Source organism: Paroedura picta, chromosome 11, assembly GCF_049243985.1.
Source record: "Paroedura picta isolate Pp20150507F chromosome 11, Ppicta_v3.0, whole genome shotgun sequence".
NCBI lineage: Eukaryota > Metazoa > Chordata > Lepidosauria > Squamata > Gekkonidae > Paroedura > Paroedura picta.
Window position 1 is genome coordinate 24,263,144 of NC_135379.1, and position 25,684 is coordinate 24,288,827.

A 25,684-nucleotide genomic window follows, 5' to 3' on the forward strand; every position below is an offset into this window, starting at 1 on the left:
ATTAACAAAAGCTGAATTATGGAGGCTTTAATTACAGTATGATTTTGGAACTGTGATGGCTCCCTTCTGCCTTGTCATTACACACAGGCAATCTTCATCTAAAAGCAGCTATTCTGACACCTCTTCTTCTACAGATGAATGCACATGAACGTTTAACATTTCTATTTATATTGCATTTCAATTCTGCTCTCTTGGTTCACAATTATATTTGAAGATAGTTTCTTTGGCCTTTCTGCAGACTGCAAGTTTGCTGCCTCTTCAATGACTTGGGACAGTTTGACAGAGGTGTCTTCACCAAGAACACACAGTTGTCCTCAGCAACAAAGTGAACAAGAGCCCTTGGTTGCACAGAACCTCCATGTGCTCATTAGCCTGCCCACAGACCTTCAGATCAGTGCCAATCTAAGGTCAGACCAATGCACAAAATGGGCTCTCACCTGTGGGGAAAAAAGGTTCTACCTCTACTGCCTCAACTCCTTGAGTATACTACAGTTTAAGGGTAATTCAATACAAATGAACTTCTAAATTATACTAAGCATTACTAAAGCACATTACTATTCTAAGCAATACCAAAGCGTAAGTACTTCATCATTTCATACATTTTTCCAGAAACCTGGTAGTGAGTACTTTTTCCTTTCAATGCATGCAAAAAACACTGAAACAGATATTGACCACAACTTTTAAAAAACAGCATTTGATATATACATTCCTTCAGTAAACTACATATCCTAGAGCAGTGGTCCCCAACATTTTTATCACCAGGGACTGGTCAACGCTCGACAGTTTTACTGAGGCCCGGAGGGGGGGAGTAGTCTTTTGCCGAGGGACGTTGCCACCACCAGAGCCCCTGCTCCACTTGCTTTCCCGCCAGCGCCCCTGACTTCCCGCCGCCTGCTGGGGGCACTGCCAGCAGCAGCTGTGCAGTGCCACGCCGAGGAGGAGCCCCAGCCATGGCAGCCGCTGGAGAGCACCAAAGGTAGCAGCCGGGGAGGAGGACAAGCCGTGGCCCGGTACCGACTGATCCATGGACCGGGGGTTGGGGACCGCTGACCTAGAGTTCATTCTGGAACAAATTAGAAAACTAAACAGAGAACGTCCTGTTTATTATTTATGTAGCCAACAAAGTGGAGAGCTGACACTTTGTGTCACTTCTAAAACAGCTTTTGGAGCACTTCTTTTTATACTATGATGAATGTATACAAACATTTAATATTTCTATTGCATTTTATAAGTTGCTACCACAAAACTCAGTTCACAATTATGTCTTTTGTGCTTCTGTATATTGTAAGCTGTATACTGTAAGTATGGTGAAGCAAAAAGAAGACAAGGACAAAGAAAAGAAAGAAGGAAAAAAGGGTAACTGAAAGGACATGTTCACACAGATCCCTCTTCCCACTGTGTACGATATCCTGTCATTCTGTCACGAGCAGCCATACCTGTGCCATGTGTCTGGCTTGATTGTACAGTGATCTGCTTTGCTCCGGGCACAGTGGGGATGCAGGACCTTGCATGGTGAAATGAAGGGGGTGGAGGAGGTTGCAAGCTCCTTAAATTCTTGTCAAAGGCATACATGGTGGAAGTACAAGAAGAAACAGTCCCTTGAGTGGATTTTGAATACAAGCAAGGTAAAAGAACAAAAGCAAGATTATCAGGAGACAGATTTATGATCTGCATGTTTGTCACACATTATTCCCAGTGGGACAGCTTGACCCTTAAGTAGTTCATGGGACACTTGAAGGAGGTGATGAGACTTGCCTGTATCTTCCCTGTACACTACTCCCACTCTGCCCCTCAGATTAGGTTATTGGTGAGGGCATATCAGTACCCCTCTATATATGCAGCTTTGACCAGAATACAAATATGAAAGACAGATAACCAAGCAAGCAAAGAGCTAAGTGGCTATGTGTTCCTCTCCCATGCGTCTGCATTCCTTCTTTGGATCCTAGTCCCTGTCTTTATTTGTGACAGTTTGCAGTACCCCAACCTGGCTCTATGTCTCCATGTGCTTTGGTAAGAGGCCAGCAATGACCACCCTTTCCTTCCATATCCACCTAACAGTCAAATACCCACAGAAAACATACAGATATAAAGCGCTGTATCAGGCATACACACACAACAGGAAACATATGGGCACACAACAACAAGAAATCCTATATGCATCTGAGGAACTGAGCCCTGACTGACAAAAGTTTTGGCTGAAACAAATGTTATCAGTTTACCAGACTCTTGCATACAGAAAGACAGAGCCATGCTCACCCATGCAAAGGCAGTGCAGTATGTAATGATGGTATCCACAATCTACAAACCAGATAGAAATAACCACCTGCTACCTACAGGCATTTCTTTGTAACTAATAGTGCCATTCTAAGCAGGGTTCCGGCGTTCAAAAGCCATAGATTTCAATGGGCGTAGAAGGATGTAACTCTCTTTAGGACTGCACTGTTTGTTGCTTCCAGCATCCAAGGACATTTCTTCAGCAATCCCCTTCCAAGCACACAGCCTCCCTAGCAAAGAATGCCTGGATGTCACTGTTCTCGGGGGCTTTTCTCCCATAATTACGCCAGCAGCCCAGGAGCAGCCATCAGTCTCCCAACTGACAGCTCATCGCAGTTCACAATGTCAGCTGACTAACACAAACTAATGAAGCAAAAGGTGAGGAGGAGGGATGTCCAATTCTGCTCCTGGCAGGGAACGCTTCTGGCTCCATCAGCCGCACATGAACATGGTACGTGGGAGTGCATTATTATGAAATGACAGTTGTGTGCAAAAGAAAACATCTACAGACCTAGTCAATTTCCTATTCCACAGCGAATTGGTGATAACTATGTATTGCTCTTTCTTTGGAAGCGAACAATTTTCACATTTGGATCATTCAACGACTTAAAAAAAAAAAAAAACACCCACAAACACAATGGCTTTTTATTTTCACTACGAATGCCTTTGTGCAGCACAGAAGCATTTAGTCTTTACAGGCTGCATTTTACATTTAGACAATATATGTTTCTGTCTATCCACCATAATTCCCAAACAAAGTGCTAGGCACATTAGTATGCTGCCTGAATACAATTAGTGAGCTGTAAGAAACTGATTAAATGACACAATTTAAGTTTCCCGTGGGCCAAAGCACCCACCCACAGAGGAGTCTACCCGCTGCATCTCTGCATGATTTATGGTTATGACTTGCCTCATTCCAGATAGCCTTTCCTTGGGGACAGGTAATTGTGCTGTGTCTTTACATGAGGCATGACTGGGTCATTCAACTGCCTGCGATGCAAACAGTAAAGATGGGGCACCATTTAATTCATTTATAAACATGTTTACATGCCACACTTCCAAGGAGCATCCAAAATACTGAACTGGCTGGGAGGCAGTGGGCAGGGTATGGCAGCCAATGCCCAAATCTTCCAGTTAGATGACCTCCTTGATATACCTCATTATAAAGCTGCTCCCAATGCAGGTAGAATGCCATACTGAGGCCTACTGTTGGCAATGGCATTAACTGTTGTTGTCCACAAGGCCAAGGCTTTGCCTAATAAAAGCAGAACTATGAACAACAGTTCCTCCCAAAGTCTCACTGCCTACTTTCCTGTAAAGCCTTTGTATATGAACTCCTAAGATAGCTCCACTTGAAATGCTGGGCCAATTATGCCTTTGGTTTTGTTGGAACTTCCTGGCAAATACTGAGCAAAGTTACTTACGCCCTTATGTCTTTCCAGCCAGTTATTTGTTCACAATTTACAGTTACAGACTCTAAATAACCCTTATTTAGATCTTCCTACACTTTCCAGACTTGCACGACCCTTGCTGGTCTGTCTGTCTGTGCGAAAAAATAAAAACTGTTGCTGGGAAGGGCCCATAGCCACTCCACCCCAACCTCAGCCTGCAAGCCCCTACCATTGTTTCTACTACTGATGCTCATCTCTAGACTATAAAGATCAGCTCTGCAGGCAAAAATGGCTGCTTTGGAGGGTGGACTCTGAGGCAGTGTACCATTTTGAGGCCCCACTTCCAAATCTCAAGGCCTAATTCCAAACCAGGGGTAGCCAACCTCCAGGTGGTGCCTGGAGATCTCCTGGAATTACAGCTCATCTCCAGACTATATAGATCTGCTCCCCTGGCAGAAATGGCTGCTTTGGAGGGTGGACAGGGTTGTTGTACAGAAAAAACATTTGAGGCCTCCCACACAGGTTGTTGTGGAGGTGAAACAGTTGAGCCTACTACACAGGGATGTTGTGCAAATGAAACAGGAGGCAAAAGAACCCATGCAACAGTATCCAGTATCATCGGCACAGCAGCTCTGTTCAGTAGGCCTCAAATATTCAGAGAGTGGGGGAGAAGAGACATGCATGGCTTGGCTGCATCTTCCCTCCAGCAGCGAGGGCAGCCACAGCAGTATTGGAAGTGAAAGGGACTTTTCTGTGGCCTCCCCATCAGCCAAGTATTAGGCACAAGTGGAAAGCTTTCCCCCTAAAATAGAATACGCACACATACACACAGACTCCCCTGCATTGCTCCCAGAAACTTGTCCCTCACCTCAGTCAGTGGCTGTTAAGGGGCTTCCTTCACAGCAGGCCTGGCGGGAAGGGGGGGGGGGAGTTAGAACCCTGAGCTAGAGCAGCAATTGGCCCTGAGTGGGAATATTCCACCAATAGGAGGCTTTGGAACCTTCAGCATTTTGTCAGGGTATACAGTCATGATTTTATGATCTTGAACATTCCTAATCTGCCTATACCCACTAGCATGCCAAGGCAACCAATGAGAAGTTTTTGGTATCTCTTTAGTAATGATATATGAATAAATGCAATCTTGCATTACAGTTAAACATTTGTTGATGTTTCTTTTTTCAAGGTAGAAGAAGAAGAGTTGGTTCTTATATGCCGCTTTTCCCTGCCCGAAGGAGGCTCAAAGCGGCTTACAATCACCTTCCCATTCCTCTCCCCACAACAGACGCCCTGTGGGGTGGGTGAGGCTGAGAGAGCCCTGATATCACTGCTCGGTCAGAACAGTTTTATCAGTGCTGTGGCGAGCCCAAGGTCACCCAGCTGGTTGCATGTGGGGGAGTGCAGAATCGAACCCGGCATGCCAGATTAGAAGTCCGCACTCCTAACTACTACACCAAACTGGCTCTCTATCAGAGTGGTGATAGGGCATGGCCTGATCTGGAATTTTCAAACATTAGCAAATCTGCTATGTATGCAAAACTCCTCTTCCATGTAACATGCCGTAACCAACCTAGCAATAAAAGGCAATAGAAATTTGGCAACAATAGCTCCATTTCAGATAGAGTCTTGTTCTGTTTATATACTTTAGTTTAGTTTGTAAACTAATCAATTAGATTTTGGCAGCCTTCCCAAAGTTGACAATTATTTTCATTCCAAAAAATGTTAAGTCTTTTGAAACGCTACAGTTTTAAGTCTTTTGCAACCTTGCATCTAGTTCCTTGAGCGCTCCCATATGCCTCACATCTAATTCTGCAGTTCAGCTGCTTAGGCCCCATACCATTAACTGCTGTGTTATGGAAATATCCCCGCAATAAAAGGCTATGCAGAAGGGATAAGGAAGGGGAACTATTCTGATTATGTCCCTTCTCCACAACATGACATCCACAGAAATGCCTAGAGGAAGGACTAAATTGCATCCATTAAAAACATTTCCTGAACACCATGAGAAGGCAAAATGCTTCCAGTGCAAGAAAATTCAAGCAGTGGCATGGTTAATGAAGCTGCCACTTAACAGAATTTAACACTTGGCAACAGTGGAGGTATCACTACAAGTTCATCAAATCACTAAGATTCCAAATGCAACCAAAAATTAAAGCCCTGATTAGTTCTAATGATAGTGAAGATCAACAAGCATAATTATTATTATATTCACTTATCAATGTCCATGGTGCTTTTATTAGTTACACATGTCTATAGTACTATTGATGAATAGTTCGGTGTGCAGAATAGGAGTGCAGACTTCTAATCTGGCGAGCCGGGTTTGATTCCGCCCTCCCACACATGCAGCCAGCTGGGTGATCTTGGGCTTGCCACGGCACTGATAAAGCTGTTCTGACCGAGCAGGAATATCAGGGCTCTCTCAGCCTCATCCACCTCACAGGGTGTCTGTTGTGGGGAGAGGAAAGGTAAGCCACTTTGAGCCTCCTTCGGGTAGAGAAAAGTGGCATATAAGAACCAACTTCTTCTTCTCTTTATTAATTTATTTTATTCAATTACTGACAAATTGCTTTTTGATGCAAAATAACTTCAAAATAGTATATAGGAAAATGACAACAAAATTCAATTAAAGTATAATGCATGAAATCCACAATACATCAACGTGTGCAACTTAACTCAGTTTTTCTATTTGTACAAGTGAGAAAGAGGCAGATCGCTGCACCCAGGACCAGGGAAACCTGCTTTCAAAGCAGCAGTGGCTTGCATGGTGGGTTGCAGGGAGCATTACAGCTCCCACCATATGTTGCCCACTAGTAAATCACTCAAAGGCAGTACAAGAGGGCTGCAACACCATGCACACATGTGGCTACTGAATGAAGAGCAAAACTCTATGTGGGCACAGTTGCTAGGCTGGGCACAGAAGTAACAGCAAAAGAAGAGTTGGTTCTTATATGCCACTTTTCTGTACCCAAAGGTGTCTCAAAGCGGCTTACAGTTGCCACCCCTTTCCTCTCCCAGCAACAGACACCCTGTGAGGTAGGTGAGGCTGAGAGAGCTCTAATATTACTGCTCAGTCAGAACAGCTTTATCAGTGCTGTGGCAAGCCCAAGGTCACCCAGCTGGATGCACAGAATCGAACCTGGCTCGCCAGATTAGAAGTCTGCACTCCTAACCACTACACCAAACTGGCTCGGCTGTCTGTTCAGTAGCTACGCACCTGTTAAAACCTTCAGTTGCAGCTCAGGTGCTCCCAGTACTGCCTTCTGGTGACCTGAAAGTAAGGGAACCATATTCCCACCCACCTTTGGTGGTGAAGCGGCAGTCCTCTCTACAACCTACCACAAGAGCAATTGCTGATTCAAATACCAAATCAGCTCTGAGGTTTATTGGGTGAGCTCAGTCTAACCCATCTCAGAGAATTGTTATGAGGAGAAGGTACACTGTGTAGTGCACCTCTCCCTGCATTCCTTGGAGGAAAGGCAAGCATAAATGTGATGGATGGTAGATAGTAGCAGCAGCCATGCACAGTAAAATGTTATAGCACAGATAGTAAAGACAGCAATCTTATACATACACAATCAAATCCCTGCCTGTTGGACCACTTACAGTATTAATTCCTGTAAGGGAATTTAACTCAAGCTAGCCTTTAGCCACTGATGACATCATGCAATTTCAGACAGAGATCTTGCTCTGCCAAATTTCTCCATCAAACAAAGCAAAACAAGAAGGAAAAACAAAAATAATTCCAGGGGTCCAAGGCCATGCATGTTGGGCTAACTTTCAACCCATGCTCTGGACAATGTGGCATCCTACACACACACACATGTACAAATCAGCGGCAGCATGAGCTGCTTCCCTATGGAACAATCCCACACCAGTGGGGAAGATGTCAGACCTATGCTAAGAGAGTAGGAAAGTCATATGCTTGGCCACACCTGCACCACTGCATTATTCAGACACTCACCAGCAACATGGGATCTCACCATCTGCTGGTTTCAACAAACCACAGATGAGCTCTGCCTCTCCCACTAAAAGCCATGCCCTCACAATGCCACAAGGTGTGCTTCATTCTTTGTTCTTGTTGTCCCTCTCCTCTGAAGTTCAAGCCATTTGCTTTTACCCAAGCTGGCCTGAAATCCTTCCTGTCTCCCCCTCCTTGTGGCTTTGGGAACAGCTGATACAAATGCTAGTGCTGTAATTACCACTACTCCCAAGAGACATGTTCCTACAAATTTTATTGCAATTCAATTCTGAAAGTCAAACTCTGCATCTGGTTCCTGTCTTATAGCATCCAGAAATGTAAATTCACTCTGAACACCGCAAAAGTTTGAAGAGCTTTAATTCACACCCAATTAATGTTGTTGTCAGGATTTACCTCATACTATTTAACTAGAGTCTTTTCTATCACTGAATTCTTGAGTGAGTGGCCAGTGTTACCATTATATTTTAAATGCACTGTGGGCAGCTTGAAATACCATTTTCCTCTGTCTGCATTTTAAATATACAAGTTGTGAACAGATCGTCACCATATAGTTCCCTACAAAAAGCCACAGGGGAGTGTCCTGACAATCTCACACCAAAGACAGATAGGATACACACAAGCCCTACTGATGATATTCATTCCTACAGACTCAATACGTAATGGGCTCATATCAAGTTAATTTGGGGGTCAGTGATCCAGGACCAAATTGAAGTCTGGCCCCATTCTAAGTTGAAGCTATTACACCATCAAATATATGTAGATTAGACAGAGGTTCATATGAAGTTGTCAGTGGGGGAGAGAGCAATTTCACCCCATTTCCCTTCCCTACTTCAGCACATCCAACCACAGTGCATCAAAGATTTTTCAGGACCGGTAGCAATCTGCTGGGGGGGGGGAGAACAAACTGCTTTGCCAACACATTCTGGAAACTTCTCCACTGGATCCAACTTGACATTTGAGGGAAAAGACTCATCATTGTAATTACAACTTCTTGTCTGGTTGCCATTTGACACAATGACCTACTTTTACTACATAAATATTTATTATTCATTTCAGATGAATTACTGCCCAAACTGCAGGGGGCCCTTATTTGTCCTGTTCCAGAGGATGTCCATCAGCAAATGAGGGGCACAAACTATTTGCCAAATATTCTATAAATACAAAGCTCTCTGCTGTTTATGTTATTGAGGATTCTAGTTCCCACTTAGACCTAATGGGCTGACAAACCTGTGAAACATTTTGGAAGTCCAGTAACACTGAGATGCTTTACTGAGGTATTCTGGACTAAACGGATAACAACACATAGCAGACTTTTGTATCCTGCTCTTTGGGTTTGTATGTTCTTTGGGTGTCCACCCTACAAGGCTAGCTTCCTAGGGGGACTGATCGTCCGGAGGTCGAAAGACTACAGAAGTCTACAGAAATAATACAAAAGTCACCATGTGGTCATTATGAGATCAGCAGATAAAAGACCAACTAAAGAAGATGCATTTTTCTTCCCTCTCCAAATATGGCAAGGTATTAGTTGCCATCATCAGGGCTGAATTTACTTACTCCTAAGAATAAACAAATCCTAGATGATGACCGTAGCTTGTCTGACCAGATCAATTCCCACAAGTATACAGTGAAGGAGAACACAGGCTTTAATGTTTTTTAAGGCAGCAACATACAAAGGGAAGGTATACCAAGATCTACGAGAGGGGGCTTCATTATTTTAGAAAAACCCACAAATAAGCCTATGCAGAGTATGAATGGTTAAGTGGAGGGTGCCTGCACAGAACAAGCACTGTAATATACAGCCATGTGCACAATATTTCTAAGCATCCTCCCTTCTACCCACCTCCAATTTAATTCTTTATCTAAGCAAGCCAGCATAATAGTTCAGGTAAACATATGGAATGACTTTAATGTATTCCATAATATACTGCATTGTGCTGCCCTTTTCACTAAGTTATAAATTCAGTTATTACCACCTTTGCTCTATGCTCTATGTTGCTGTTTTAAGTACAGGTCATTACCCAAAAAGAACTACTCAGTAAATAGCAAAGGAGGGATACTGCTGTTTTGTACTTTCTATAATTTTATTTTAAATTACTGCAATAACAGCATCAATACTCTGTTAAATACACACGTTTAGCAGAATGCCTTTATAACAAAAGCAAGTAATATTAAAGTTGCATCACTCAGTACATATGTTTTTTTTCTGAAATTTCCAGCTGACCCCTAATTTTAACTGGATAGTAGACAATCTCCTAAATTTGTCAATGGTTCAATTAAAGAAAATAACACGGGGTCACTGTTGGGTCTGTATCACTGTCATTATGCCATCGATCTCTCCGAATCAAGGCAGACCAGTAGAGGGGGCTTCCCCCCCCCCTTTCAAATTTCTTTCCTACTAGCATTATTGGGAGAGCCTGCCTCATAGCTGAATTGAATCTCCTCTTTAATCTGCTTGAGCTGCTGGATAGATTTAGTCTCAAAAAATTCAGGGTATCAGTGCAATTGTAAATTGATCTGTCTCTTTGGGGAAAAGGCCAAGAGTGTGCTTCCCAAGCAAGAAGACTATGCAAGTTCTCCCGCACACACGCCTCAAACCATTAACACACTTTTTCATTGTTGCGGAATCTATGGGAAGAAACATTCTGAAGCCACAGTGTTATCTTTCTAATGATTCACTGCTAACAGTACTGAAGGGTTAAGGTTTCCTATTTTGAACCACGGTAAGTCCATAAAGCTTGAAATCTTGAGAATCTCAAAAAGGGCTACAGCATCACTGAAACAGGAAATATTATTTATTTTTTAAAAAAATGCATCATTGTCACTAACCTAGCATTCACAGTTGTAGACCCATGCAGCCAATATACACTTTTAAAAGATTTCTTTTTTACTGAAAAGTTATAAGAACAAACATAGAGGCAAACTGCTCTGTCTCTAAAATCAGACACATTGCTCTTTCGGTCCGACCATCAAGGAAATAATTGGTCTGGTGTGCTGCTGGATCCACACAGCCTATTTGCCATGGGCTCTTTAGTTATGAGATCTGGCAACCCTTGGATTATTTCACCTAATCTGTCATTAGCGTTCACGTGCCCTAATACGCCATGCAATAAACTGAATGTTACAAACACCAACTCTTCATCCATGAAGACTTCTGAATGCATTCTGAGCCACTTTAGATAGAAATGCGTGCAGGATCTCATCTTTTCTCTGTACATTTTCTACTGTTCTTAGGACACTGTCAAGCACTGGTGTTAGCTTTCCTTCCCTTCTTAATCACTGAGTCTGTACTCTCGTTAATGCCGGCATATAGAGAGGTCAGAAAACAGAAAGGTTAAATCATCAAAAGACAACCGGGAAAGCCATCTGTCATTAAACTGCACAAAATGATATTCTCCAACAAAAATAATCCCAGGGAAATGTAGTAGAAAACTGCCTCCACAGCCAACCTGAAAGCAATTAAAACGGCAATATGCATCTCGCCTCCACTTACCCGTCTTCCACAAATACACAGATGAAGTTTCAAATTCACTTTGTGCCTTAGCTCCTCGGATTCCAAACAGAAGAACCACAAGAACTCCAATACACTTGCTTGGAAGAGTGGAAGCTCCTGGACCACTGGATAAAGATGCGCTGCTCCTCTCTTTCAGCCCCATGCCTTCCAGAAGCCTGCTCCAGTGTCAGAATCTGCAGTACAATGGATAACCCCGGTGGCGTGAGTACCCCCCCCCCCTTCAGAATTTCTTCACAGGGACGGCAGAACAGAAATCTCTTTCCAGCTATTGTGCATACCAGTTGAAAAGGAAAAACTGTTTAACATCAGGGAACAATAGAGCTCTTGCTTGCTGCTGTTACTGCTGCTGCCGCTGTTTTGGCTGCGGCGGCGGCTGCTGCTGCTGCTGTGGTTGTTACTCCACGCTCCCCCATTCAGTGGTTAGTAGCAGCTTCCATCAGCTGAGAGAGACAGCTGTCCACAGGGGGCTCCAGCTGACTGAGCAGGTTATCTTGGTCTGCGAGGCAGCAGCAGTCATTTACACCAGCTGGAGAGTGAGAGGGAGGGAGGGACGGAGGGAGGGGAGGGGAGAGGGTGGGGGGAAAAAACACAAATAACTAAACGCTGTAATCAGATGCATGTAACCAACTGCAAAATGTTGCTTTCTGCACATCTCCAAGAAAGGTATCCAAAACGATATGCAATCCACTAAGACATTTTAAGCACAATTATTGAGAATGTTTGAGACAGGTGAAGCACTAAAACTATTCAGCACAAACCATTTCCCAGTTCTTTTAAAGCAAGTTGCCAAGATGTAATTATGACTTAGTTTTGAGCTGACAAGAGTGCAAAATGGAGTATTTTATTTTGAAAACAGCAAATGCAGTAAAAAGAATGGCAGTTGCAAATAATCAAAATGCCAATCCACTGAACACTTAGCGAAGACTAATGAAAGCACTTAGATGTGTGCTTGATTAAATCTCCCCCTTAAGATTCAAGTAATAAGAGAAATCTAGCTCCATCGTTTGTTTGTTTTATAAAAGCATCTTTATCTACATACTTTCCCATTACTTTACTATTTGAATATGAAGGGGGAGGAAGAACTGCTTGTCGTTTAATATTGTAACAAGGAAGAAAAGTTCTAAAAATCTCTATCAAAAAGCTCTTCATGAAAATGTGAATGAGCATTCCCAACCTACACATGAATAATTCCTATGTTCACAAAACATAAACTGCGGGTTAAAATGGGTTTGGCTGTTGCAATTACCACTGTTTGTAAACATGAAATTAGGGTTATTGAATAGCCCTCTGCTCTCAATGTGTCAATGGGCTGTACTAGGTTGAAAAGAATGCAGAACAAGGCTCTGATGTGACAAAAGGTTTACATCTTTTTAAGCACAGAGTGACATTTTAAAATTCACCCCAATGAACTGGAACAAAAGACTGCCCTGGCTAATGTTCTCTACATATCGAGGAACAGGAGGGTACAGGAAGTGCTCTCAGAAGAGCTATTGTAAGATGCTGGGGGGGGGGGGGAGGATTTCCACCAAAAATACATTCTAGTAACACAGCAACTGGAGAGTTTTAAATGGTAGGGCTACTGTTTGCTGAAAGAGAAAACCTTCACCACCACCACCCCCTCTCTTGGGAAACCTGTCATTTCACAGAACCATCCCAGACTGTGTTTCTTCTGCATGCAAAGGGTTTAAAAGCCGACTAGATCAAATAATTCCCCAGTCCTCATCTGTTTAAATATTCTGACATCACAGCAAATTAGCAATGTTGAAGGTTGCAAATTTGTCTTTGTTTACTTTCTACTCTGTTATGCCTCTAAGAGGGAATTAAAGGCTCAGGAAGCCCTAGCACTGTGAGGTTGTGATTAAGAGAGATAAGCAAGGGTGGATTACTGTTCCTCAGCTGCTGAAAAAGAGGCAACAATCAGGAGATTATAGGTTGATAAGGGATACATAGAAACCCATGAGCCTAACAAATTTATAGCTTCCTAACAGAGAACTCACAGCAACAACTAAGGTATGGCAAACACAGCGAGATGCACCTCAGTCATTTAAAATTCAGTTCGAGCTCTGTTTGTTTTACCACTGGTGTGACCTAGCACTGACCACTGTGAACACAGCTTCTAAGAATCCAGTAACTGAATGAAAATACTTGGTGGAATCCTCCCAATTTTCCCCTCTAAATTAAAAAAGCCTGCTGTTTTGAACTTACATTAACAGTCCTTTTTACATTTACAAATCAAATCTGAATGCCCAGTTACTTACAAAAAAAAATCACTGAACACAGAAATATGCTAAGCTGAGGTTTGCCATGACTATTAATTCTGGATCACTGTTATGCCTTTTACACTACTTTGATTCAGAGAGCGCTTTTGAACTGAAGAGCAAAGACGAGTCTCACAGCAGGGAATTGTGAACTAGGAACCGGTTGTTAGTGTTCAAGGAGTTTTATGAGTTACAAGGAGGAGAATGGTAGAATTGAAAAAATGTTATAACAGCTAAAGGTTACATGGGGATTGGCAGTTCAAGTAGTGCCATATCATTGCATGCCCTTGATCCAAAACGAAGCATGTTGAGCTCTCCCTTCTCAGGCTCCTGAAAGAAGCCTGTCATCTAGTAGATAATGCCCCAAAACTGGGACAGCAAAATGGAAGATCCTTCATTGGAAAGCAGACACAGAAAGGCAAGTGTGTCTACAAGTTAGTTTTTGAGTGGCAATCTACACTTTGGTGATTTCTGTAAATAAATATCTTTCTGTACTTTAAAGAAAGCAAATTACAATAAGGATCACGTTCGGGCAATTCCAGCGAGAGACACTTTTCAGAATGAATGTAAGAAAAAGCCTGCTGGGTCACACTAATAGGTTAACATAATCCAGCATTTTGTCTTCCACAATGCCCCAGAAGGCCCAAAAGCAGGGAAAATGGGACACGGTTGCCATAAGTGGATACCCCCCAACAACCAAGACTGTTACAATTTTGTCCAATCTTCTTTTATAGCCGCCTAAATTAGTGGCCCACACTAAGTCCTGTGACCATGAGTTTCACAAGTCCGTTACGTTATATTGAATACTTTCTTTTGTGAGCCCTGAATTTACTACCAACGGAGGCCTCTGAACTTAGTATTCCTGGGCTGATTCCGCATGGCAGCAGCCACACCAGGCCACCGACAGTACAGTGCTGCAGAGCTTTATGCTCCGCAGCTTTCTGTGATCCCACGGGGGACATATTTCAGCACTGGATTTGTAGCAGATATGTTCTGCCACGTGGGGGGGTTATTTTGTAGGAAGGTGGGATTGTGTGGCCTGTAATCCCACCTTCCTGCAAAATTTTAAAAAATGCCCTGGTCTGCCTCGCAGTGTAGCAAATCGCCGCAAAGCCGACCAGGGAATTTTTGCTCCCTCTGGACCACCATAGAACAGTGTCCACACGGGCCTGCTACAGGACAGGTCCTATTGGCCCATGCAGCAGACTAAGGGAATGCGGATTCTCCTGCATTTCCTTAGCCTTGGACAAATGATGGCCTTATCCGCAGCAGGCCTGGGAGTGGGTCTGCCCGGCGGCCGCGTTATGTGGAGATTAGCCCCGTTTCCATATGAGTGCCCCCTCAGCCTTTTCCACCTGTCCAGAATCGGCCTGGGAGAGAGAAAATTCTCACTATCTACTTTTCCCAAAAAAGGTTTCAATTTATAAACCTTTAGTTTGTTTCCCTTTAGTCATCTTTTTTTGTAAATAGAAAAACTTCAAACCCTAAGCCTTTCCTCATATGAAAGGCACATAATCATATTGGTTGACTTTTTCTGTAACTTTTCTATTTACTCAGTAAGTAGTAAGCATTTATTATCATTTGCTCTACTTTATGTTAATGTTTAAATAAAGTACATTGTATATATACTATAAGCAGTCAAACAAACGCATTATTATTATTATTATTATTATTATTTAATTTTTAGACCGCCCTTCTCCAAATAGGTCTCAGGGCGGTTTACAACATAAATAGATAAAACACAATAAAATCCCCATAAAAACCCCAATTAACATCAACAAAAGTTACATATAACATATAAGCAGCGGTGGTCACAAATCTGATATTAGTTACCTGAGTTCCCCCCGAGTTTTAGATGTGGACATATAAAAATATCCACTGGAGAAAAGGCCTGACTGGAAAGTTAATACCACACTGCCAATTTGCTAGGTAACCAAATCTACTGCAAGTGAATTTAGAATCATTTTACCTTATAAGATCCATAAAGTGACCATGATACTGACAAAAACCACAAGGTTAACCAACTATCCAATCTTTAAATGGAGAGATTATGTTACTGGTCAATGTACCAATCGTTATTGTCACAATGCCTATTTGCATAAAAGGTCGCTATTGGTCAGAATACATAACTTGAATAGGAGGGCTGTGAGCATGTCATAAATCCTTACTAACTAATAAATGTAACCCATGGTGACACTAAACACCTATCGATATTAGTGTTGAGCCTAAAGAAGAAGAGAGATATTTTATTAATGTACTTGATCCTGCAAAATCCACATATGCCTTTGGGGCAATTTTCACATCTCTCTGTGAAAGAGTGCATCAAACTGTTTACAGGAAAGTAGAGTCTAGATAGAAATGTATCTAGGCAAATGTTTCATTCAACTCAGGCTTCTTTGTCTAATTGGAACAGAGCATCAGTGCACATGTATGCTTAGATATGGACCCTTTTGAAAGTAAGGTAGTACTGAAGGATAATTTCCACACCTCAAGAAGTATCCAAATCCAGATTTTTTCTGCCCCAGATTTTTTCTAAAAATATAGTTTTGCATGCATCTGAACATACACCTCTCTAGCCATAGACACTTTTGTTCTATTTGATACTGCCACTTTGGTCATAACATTCCAGTATCCCATTCTGAAGCTAGGTCAATAACCCCTCTCTCTTGATGGTCAGACACTTGCTTATTGATATGTAAAACTTTGAGTTCCCTGTTGCCTGGCACTCTCAGCAACTCATTCTGGTCAACTGATAAAGCTCTTTTAAGAATCTTCCTCACTTACTGGACAAACCCTAGAATGTGGACAATCACTCTGCCTTTCAAACAAATGCTCTGGACATTTGATAACACATGGTTTGAGTTCCCTTCCTATATTTTATCTCGTGTGACTAGATGTCTTAATTATTTATCTCACAGCCTAAAAACACATCAATTCAACATGTACAATTCCAATCTACCTGGAATGCATACATTTGGCTCTCTTTCCAGTACAACAGAAGAAGGAAGATTAGAGTTACAGTATTTGCTGGCGTATAAGACTACTTTTCCCCCCTGAAAAACATGCCTCCAAGTGGGGGGGTCGTCCTATACACCGGGTGCACATCAGTTAGGATAGACATAGTTGCCCATAGTGGCCCATAGTACTGCAATGTAATGTAACAAACTCTATATTTTGAGTGGAAATGTTGGGGGGTCGTTTACTTACAAAAGGATAGCATCCCACCTCAGTAGCTCTCATTCCATGAAGGCAACACAAGAAGTTTTGTTATTAATAGATATAGCTCTTGTTATGAACGTGTGGCTTTATAATTGCTACCTTTTCCATCTTCTGAATATCTCTAGGCAACAAGGCCACTCTCATTTATTCAGTCAGAGACTGACTGAAAGCAACATGTCAGTGAATCAATAGCACAGTCAGTATTTTAACAAATCCACATTAGCACAGTGCTCTCTAGGAACAGAACACTAGCACACCTATAAACCAAAAGACATCGACCCAACAAGAGGTCATCATAATTACACATTATTTCTTGTCTTGGGAATACAACCCAAATGTTGTATCCAATGCTAGCTCAACAGATACCACTAGTTTTCACTGACACCTAAGAGATACTGCTGCTTCATAACAACATTCCACAGTGCTGTGAAGTTGTAAAGCCACTTAATGGTGGACGGCATCCATTCATCCAGGCTCAGAATTTTTTTTAATATTCATTTCCATATCTGCAGTCCCATCCAATCTTGTAAGGATCACTTCTTGGGTCATTTGATGCATACAGAGAAACAGTCTCATGTGGGGTTGGTGGACCGGAGTGAGAAACAACAAGGGGATTAAACCAATCCCTTTCCCCAGCGGAGCCGTGCTTGTGGAAGGGGATGGAGTAATTTTATTTTCCAACCCCCTCCCTCCAACGCACACCTGTGTGGCTGCTCTTTACTGGGGAATTCCACATTCTGATGCAGAATACTGCCCACTGTATTTAACAAGTATGTTGTGAACTGTCCCAAGTCCACTTGTGGGAAGGGGCAATCTAGAAAATCAACAAATAAATTAATTTAATTAACCAGAAGTTGTCTTTTCTGATTTTCATTGCGCAAAATTAAGTATTTTATGTCAGTTTTCAGGATTGGTTTGATTGTTACAAAGACTGATGAAAAGTACTAGCATAACTATCGAACACTGGCACTGTTCTTTTGGGGTTCTGGTTCATCACAAAGGGACAGCTAAAACTGATCAAACCCTTCTACCAGGAAGATTAAAGCTCAGAGAACCCATTAACAAAGTATCATGTGATTTGAACCTACAGGTTTGCAACCCATATTCATAAAACACAACATATTCATTTATGTTGCCTCTTCTGAACATCAGACCTGCTGGTTGCAGCTTTTCTTGATAAGCCAGTCATCAGAGCTACCACAATTTCTTTCTCCCCTTTCTTCTCCCTCCCCTCTGCTCCTGCTGTGCTGTTTTGAGTGAGCTATAGAGAACAGTTGGTTTTTTACATTCTCCTTGAGAAAGTCAGGCATGGTAAGCTGGTTTCTAAGCCACAGAGATCATGCCTCTTGGAATCCCATTTGAAGATGAATCCTGAAAGTCAGTTCTGGGACTACACTCAGATGTGAATATATCCTTCCAAATGCTCTTCAAAAGATTGAGACAAAGTAGATGAAATCAGCCAATGTACCCTTAAGTCAAAAAACATCACGCTCTGTAGTTAACTTTAACTAATCTTACATCAAGCATTCCCACGTAAAAATTCTAATAATTGTTCTAGAACCCAGCATGATTTCAATGACTTTGTGTACATCATGATGTTTATATAAACAGGCATCATATATTCTAGCAGCAGATGAAAAAGATCCATTCATGACAATATAAAATAACAAAACCTCATGAGATGCAACATGAGCCACCCATCTGTGCATAAAGATCCTTTACTGAATGCAAGAATTTGATAATATTGAATTGATTCAAATATAACCACAGAAATCCACTATGATCCATAAACAGGAACGACCATGTGGAAACACAGCTGGAAAAGGAAACAAAACTGAAACACTGGGCAGTTTTACATATGGCTAGTTTTAACAGCACAGTAAAACACACCCACACATATCCTTAATTCAGTCATCTATATTACAATGAATATGGCTTCATGTTTAAAGAATTAGTTTAAATTCTTTGGAAACTTCCTCCAGAATAAAGGAACGATGCACATAAGTAACAAAACTCTAAAGAGACTTCTATTCCTGAAGACAACAGAAAGTGATGAAATGCTGGAGCTTATTCTGCACCTGCACCACCTTCCTATTGTGACATCACTACAACATTTTAAACTGGGCAGGGAGCAGCTATTTATTCTCATGATCTGCTTAGTGTGGATGGACCTGGTGTGGATGGACAGCCTAACTCCTGAATGAAGGGATTCTCCATTTTGCTATACGAAGTCTAAATATTTGAGACCAAATGTATATGTGCCCCAAGTGCCATGGTTGCTGTTACCCCTCTGGGTGCTCCCAGACTGCTCTGGCAATGAGCAAAGTTTCAGCCGACATGGTTCACATAAACTACACACATACACAACATGTATTCTGACTTGTGACTAAAATCTGAGGGTTTCACAAGTGAAGTGACAAGAAAGCAAAGAACTAATGCACTGAAAGAACAGGACTAGTTTCAGGCCAAGAAGTGGAACTGCATTAAATCTGAACTAAATGATGGCACATTATAGCTGTTTTAAAAAGTGAAACCCCACACACAGTTCTTTTGAATTCACATAAAAAAATGTCCACATTTACATATGCATTGTATCACATTGTCCCCTTTTGAATTCTCTCTCAATTCATTTGCCCTTCATGACATTGTCATTCAGCTAAATGAATGATGTCATTGAACTTACTATATGATCCCTTACTGGCTAGAATCTACTGATCCAAGAATCATTGACTTCACCTTCAACTGACCTTGTTTGCCCTGACTGATGTAATCTTGTCGTGATTATCTGACTGGATAGCAGCTTCATGACATCATTCCATATGCTACTCTTAATTGGCTAAAGCAACAACCAGAAGACACAAATTTTCAAAAGCAGTCTAGATTAGACTTGTGCATTTATTCTGTTATTAACTGCAGTAATAATAGAAATTATGTTTTGTAATTATCATAACACAAAAATGAAACAAATTCCTCGTCTAAACAGCCTATAACAGAAAATTATTGCTTCAGAAAGGCAAACCCTTGTTTTCTTTGAAATCTGACAGCATGGATACTCTAAAGGAGTAACATAATACTCTGTGGAGCTGTGCATGCTAGATGGGAAAACATTATAATTGTTATATTTGTTATATTGTTATAATGTTCTATGTAATTACTCTATGGCATTCTATGTAAACCACCCAGATCCGTATGGAAGGATGATATAAAAATTTAGATAAATAAATAATATTATGTCCAAGCAATGCTATGTAGCATAGCTTATAAGACATTTTTACTTGAGTAAAGCTAGGGGAACTTAAAAAAAAAACTCTAATGAACATATAATATCAATGAATAGAAAATATTATCTTGGGACTTGAAAATCAAAGACAGTACATGCTATACAAATTGACTAATTAGCTAATAAACTAATAAATATTAAATTAAAAATAAAAGGGACTAGTTCAAAGGTACAGTGTATGTGGCCTCTAGGTGTCATACTTGACCACTTTTAGGCCAGCATATATCAACCAATGAGGCTACTCATTATTTTGTATCAAATTGCTGTTTGTAAATATAACCCTTTTACTCTAATTTCCTATTCATATTTTAATAGAAGGAATAAATTCATCCTGGAAAATCAGATCATTCGTTCAGAAGTTCTGCCCATTTTAATAAATTAAAAGATGATGGTAGGTTTGTTTCTTGTCTTGGGCTTCCTGAGAGTAGATGCCCAAAATTATTAAACATTTACTAGACATTTAACTATTAATATGTAGGTCCATACAAACAGGACACCTTGACTTTCCCCTTGAGTTCTATTTCTGGAAAACAACAAAGAACTCCTGACAATAAATAATCCATACCAGAGTCAGACTACTGTTCCGAATCAGTCTATAACCGTGATATCAGATTACAGATATAGCAGGCCAGAGATCCAGGTTTGCAAATGGATCTGATGATGGCTGTAGATGAACCACAATTGTGTGGACATTCATATGAAAGCCATTCTCCATTCAGATGTTTCAGCTACTAACTTCCCTGATCTTTCACCTCTTGCTCTCCCACCTCACATCCTCATCTCCAAACATTTTTCTTATTTCCTGTTTCACATCCTGTGCCGTACACCATAATAACATCAGGCCCCAATGGAAGACATGGCAAAGTTAATTAATTAAAATCCTATTAGGAGAGGCAAGTCTAAGTAACTTGTTATGGTTTTGTGCTTGTATCTGTATGTTTTTGCTTTGCTTTTCTGTTATCAGGTGTTTATACTTTCATTGCTTCCCATAATTTTGCCATAACCATTTTGGGAATTAGTAAACATATTTGTTCTTATCCTTTGTGTATGAAGTCTTTTAATTTGTTTTTTTGTGGTTCTGGTTCAATTTCCCATACCAAATTTCCTGTGTGTTTCCTTTTGTAATTTCTGATACAGCTGCAACCATGTATGAACTCCATAGGAAGACACAATTTAAAAACAATTACTACATTTTTAAAGATATTGCTATTATTACATACTGAGGAATTAAAATCTCTGAATTCTAAACAAATGTCTTTTGTTGAGTATTGGCGTATTAAAGGATATTGCTCCATCATTAGTCAAAGGAACAGTAAGAACACATAACAGTTTCAATGGTGAAAATTTGAACTATTTTGATAGCCGACATCACTACAAGTTTTTAATATTATATGTGCAATGTTATACTTCTCCTATTTCAGATAGTGATGTGAGATTTCTACTGAATTGCAAGAGACAGGAACTTTGGTGATGGAAAAGTCCATCTCTTGAGATACAGAAGATAACCTCATTTGCAACATCAGTCATAGTTGCTTCTGAGCATTTTCTGGAAGACATAAATTCATTCTTTCTGTGACTTCCAGTGAAGCAAAATACCTTCTCAGCCATATAAAGGTGATATGAGTAAAAGGGTGATGAGCCATTATGAATGCTGCACTGCTTATATAATGCTTGAATCTGCTGAGTAGCAATGGCAGAATTTTTTGGCTGTGAATCTACTATTGCTATTCCACTAAGAAAATGGAATGGCAAAGGAAAGGGACATAAATACAGGCAAGTAAATAGACAGCCTGTCATTTGCACTGATGTTTGAATCTGAAGTATAAAATGCTGTAGTGAACTTTATCTTTTATTTAAGGCATAACAAGAAATATCAAAGGTAATGCTAGCCCATCTTGGAACTTGGGAGGTGATCTCCCCATTCCCTTCTACACTTTTTAGAACTCTTTTGCTGATTCACAAAAAATAAATAATAAAGGGGTTATCTGTTGCTCCCTACTGCCTCTCTTTGTAAGCCAGTCTAGATCTCCAATTCCTTCAGAGATTGACGCTCCCAATGTGGTGTAGTGGTCACAGTGTCATGCTAGGATCTACTGTTCAAATCCCCACTTTGCCATGGAAGCTAGCTGGGTGACCTTGGGCCAGTCACACATACTCAGCCTTGCCTAACTGAGAGGTTTATTGTTTTGAAGATAAAATGGAGGTGAGGAGAACAGATGTTAATAAAAAGATAAACAGAAATGGAAATGGCACGTCAGTTTTCAAAGACTCATAGCATTCACCTGTTTTGTCTTTCTATGCTCACAAGCTTAATTATTTTATAATTTGAACCCTACCAATGTTTTTCTGTTATAGTCCAGTTTTCCATGATGAGTCTGTCTAATCTGACCATAAAATGGACAGACTTCCAACAGCAGGAGAGAGGTATGACACAGACTTATTTATTTATTTTATTTATATCCCATCACCCATGGTAAGCCGTCTCGTGGCAGGTTACATAATAAAAACCCCACATAAAATACAGATTCCCATTAAAAAAAACCATTAAAACAGTCCTCTGTTCAATTTCTGGTAACACCCTCTTCCCCCAACCTGTGCAGGTACCACTCGGCACACAGGGGGATTTTTAAGCCAACAGCCACAGGCCAAGATGATCAGAAATATGGTGGCAATGTCTCTCCAGAGGGACTTGGAAACAGGGTAGAGAGGGCTGGGATGCATGCAACAACGAAAGGGTCATCCTTGAACAGACTGGATAACTGGTACAATAAAGCCAACACTAAAACCAGTTAGGACAGTCTTAAAAGATATATCAGCATAGTAACTTCTTGTCTCCATCCATTCTGATACATGGGGATGTGTTACATGGGATGCACAAAAATGGTATTTTTCAAATTCATATATATTGAACACAAAAACATTGATATTTTCTAACATTCCTGAATCCCAATATCAATACAATATTGAAATCCTGGATTTTTCAGAAATCCCTCTCTCTATATATTTTTTTAAATTGGCTCCATTATACCCTGTAGGGACCATCATAGTTAATGATCTCCATAAGATATAATGAAGAATCAATCCAGAGATACTGGGGGAGGGGGTCCTGTTTTTTGATGGTCAAGTGACAACATGGAAGCAGATTAGTAATCTTAATTCTATACCAGCCTTGTGCAAAAACAAAACAAAACACTCCCCCCATTAAAAAGGGACATATATTGAATTGGACCAAAGTACACCTTTCAATAAACAGACATTGTCTTCCACTCGGAAACGCTGTTTTACATTTTCTGACTTGGACCCTGAATTCTTCAGCCTAAAACCCACTGCAACATTTACAATCTCTCTAACAGACCCCTCTAGTCCCCCCCCAAGCAAAGAACCACTCCAACATTATCACAGTACTTGCTGCCATAACCAGGTGCCATAATCCTTAAGAAGTAGCATCCTAATCCTAGAGGGGCAGAACTTGCATCTTCACTCTTGTACAAAAGCATTTAAAGTCTTAGACCATTTACGCACTGGGAACTTCACTGCCCCAGCTCCCATGCAGGAGCACAAATTGGGGGTGGATGAGGTGCACTGGGCCAAATGCTCTCCTGTGTGGGTGCAGGAAGAGGTGGGGCAACCTGTCATGACGAAAACTCTAGCCTGCAGCTCAGCATGAAACCTCCAGTGTATAAACGGTCTTTGTCTACCGTTGTTAAAATAACTATGATATAGTAACTCTGATGCCTGCTCCTCAGCAGGACACATCTATAGAATATAGGTGGTGAGTATTTTCCTTCTTGCTCATAGTATTTCATCTATAGTTTCTTTCTTTTTCCTTTCACAATAAACTATGATTTTTGTGATATTCCTTTAAGCATCTTTCATTTTACCTAGTCCATTTTCTCAAGCAGATTGTATTTTAATTCCTGCAAAATAGAACTTGTTTTTTGAATCTGGCACAGCCAATGCACACTGAGAATAATTAGCATTGCTGTAGCAGACAAAATTATTTCTGCAAGTGCACATACATACGCACACTACCTTTTAATAAAGGCAATTATACTACTTCTAAAATATTTCATGTTTCACAGTAATGCTGTTATTTCCTTTTTAATTAACTTTCTGTATACTGATTTACCTAATTACCATAATGATCCATCCACAATCTAATTATGAAATCCTTTTAAACGGACAGAAAAAGAAAACATTTTGTATCTGACCAGGCATATGCTATCAGCTATATTAACACAATCCAACTTGTTTTTCTAATGAACAAAGCCCATTTATATATTTTTGTTTCATTGCTAGGAATGGAAAACCAATTCATACACAAGCCAAATATCATCAATTGACTATTGAATTGACCGCCACCTGTGTGACAGTGTGAAAATATCACCAAATATTCCTTGAAGCCAAATAGCAGCTTGCTTTTTATTTTCATCAAGGGTTCATCCAGTATCCATGGCAGGAATGAGCGTTTCATGCATCCCAGTCCTGGATAAGTTAACATGACATATACATTAAAAGGTAAAGGTATCCCCTGTGCAAGCACCGAGTCATGTCTGACCCTTGGGGTGACGCCCCCTAGAGTTTTCTTGGCAGACTAAATACAGGGTGGTTTGCCATTCCCTTCCCCAATCATTACCGTTTTACCCACCAGCAAGCTGGGTACTCATTTACATATACTCCTATACATACCAATCTCCCTTTCCAGTTAAGTCACATATATTTATTTTCTCTGACTAGTCATTTGCTTAACTGCTGGTACTCCTGAACAATGAAGCAGCTAAAAGGCAACATAAAGCAAACCCAGTAAATACAGTGACACAAGTCTAGGACTGGCAGCTATAAGAGCATTGCATGGAAGATGGAAAAAAAGATGATAAAATAACTCACCACACAAGGAACGGTTTTTATATTTCCTTGTTATTGTATCCTGCACTTTTAGAACAAAGTTCTCCAGACAGCAAAAAGAAAACTCAAAATACATAAAACAAAACACTGGAAGTCTAAACGAATCAGCAGCAAAACAGCAGTCATGAACAACTCTTACAATGTTCAGCACAAATGCACCAACTGAAGTTTCCAACCACCCTTCAAGGGCAGCCAGGATGGCTTCCATTTTTTGGCCATGAAATGGTCATTTACATACTAGACTTCTGTAACTCGCTCTATGTGGGCCTACCCTTGGCTTTGACCAGGAAATTGGAACTCGAATGAAATTCGACTGCAAGGGTCCTCACTAGGACATCTTGGAGGATCCACATCCAGCCAGTGCTATGGCAGCTGTATTGGCTACCAATTGGTATGAATTTGCTGGTGGTTGCAGGCCCCCAGGACATCTGCCTGGCCTCAACCATGGCCAGGGCCTTATAAATAAATATTCAACCTGCCCATAAACTGCCACATCAATTGCCAGTAAGAGTTCTAGATAAATTTCAAGTTGCTGGTACTAACCTTTAAGGCTTTACGTGGTCTGGGCTTCGTGTATCTGAGGAACAGCCACTCCCAATGTGTTCCTTGAAGAGGAACATTCAGCATTACACTCAGCAAATACTATCTTGCTGGTGATCCTGGACCCCAGTGAGAGCCAGCTGACTTTGAATGGAGCCAGGGCCTTTTCGGCCTTAGCTTCTGACTGATGGACTCAGCTGCCAGTGGAGATTTTGGCCCTGCTAGAGCTGTCAGAGTTCTGAAGGGCCTGTAAAGCAGTGCTCTTCCACCAGGCCTATGGTTGAGGCCAGGCTGGTCCATTAGTATAAGGGCTTTCCTCCTTTCTTCCCC

General features: G+C 41.0%; 1 protein-coding gene across 7 annotated transcripts in view; it reads right to left on the minus strand.

Annotated features, from left to right (window-relative positions):
• Window positions 1-25,684, minus strand: part of THSD7A (thrombospondin type 1 domain containing 7A) — a 272,715-nt gene that overhangs the window by 206,111 nt on the left and 40,920 nt on the right. For 4 of the 7 annotated variants that reach the window (XM_077302601.1, XM_077302599.1, XM_077302603.1 and 1 more), the window contains exon 2: window positions 11,132-11,678. In XM_077302601.1, the coding sequence (XP_077158716.1) occupies window positions 11,132-11,294 (163 nt within the window). In that variant the 5' untranslated portion in view covers window positions 11,295-11,678. Of the gene's footprint in view, window positions 1-11,131; window positions 11,679-15,379; window positions 15,476-16,617; window positions 16,716-25,684 lie in introns of those variants that run through there. The other 3 variants (XM_077302604.1, XM_077302600.1, XM_077302605.1) reach the window with 3 other exon arrangements.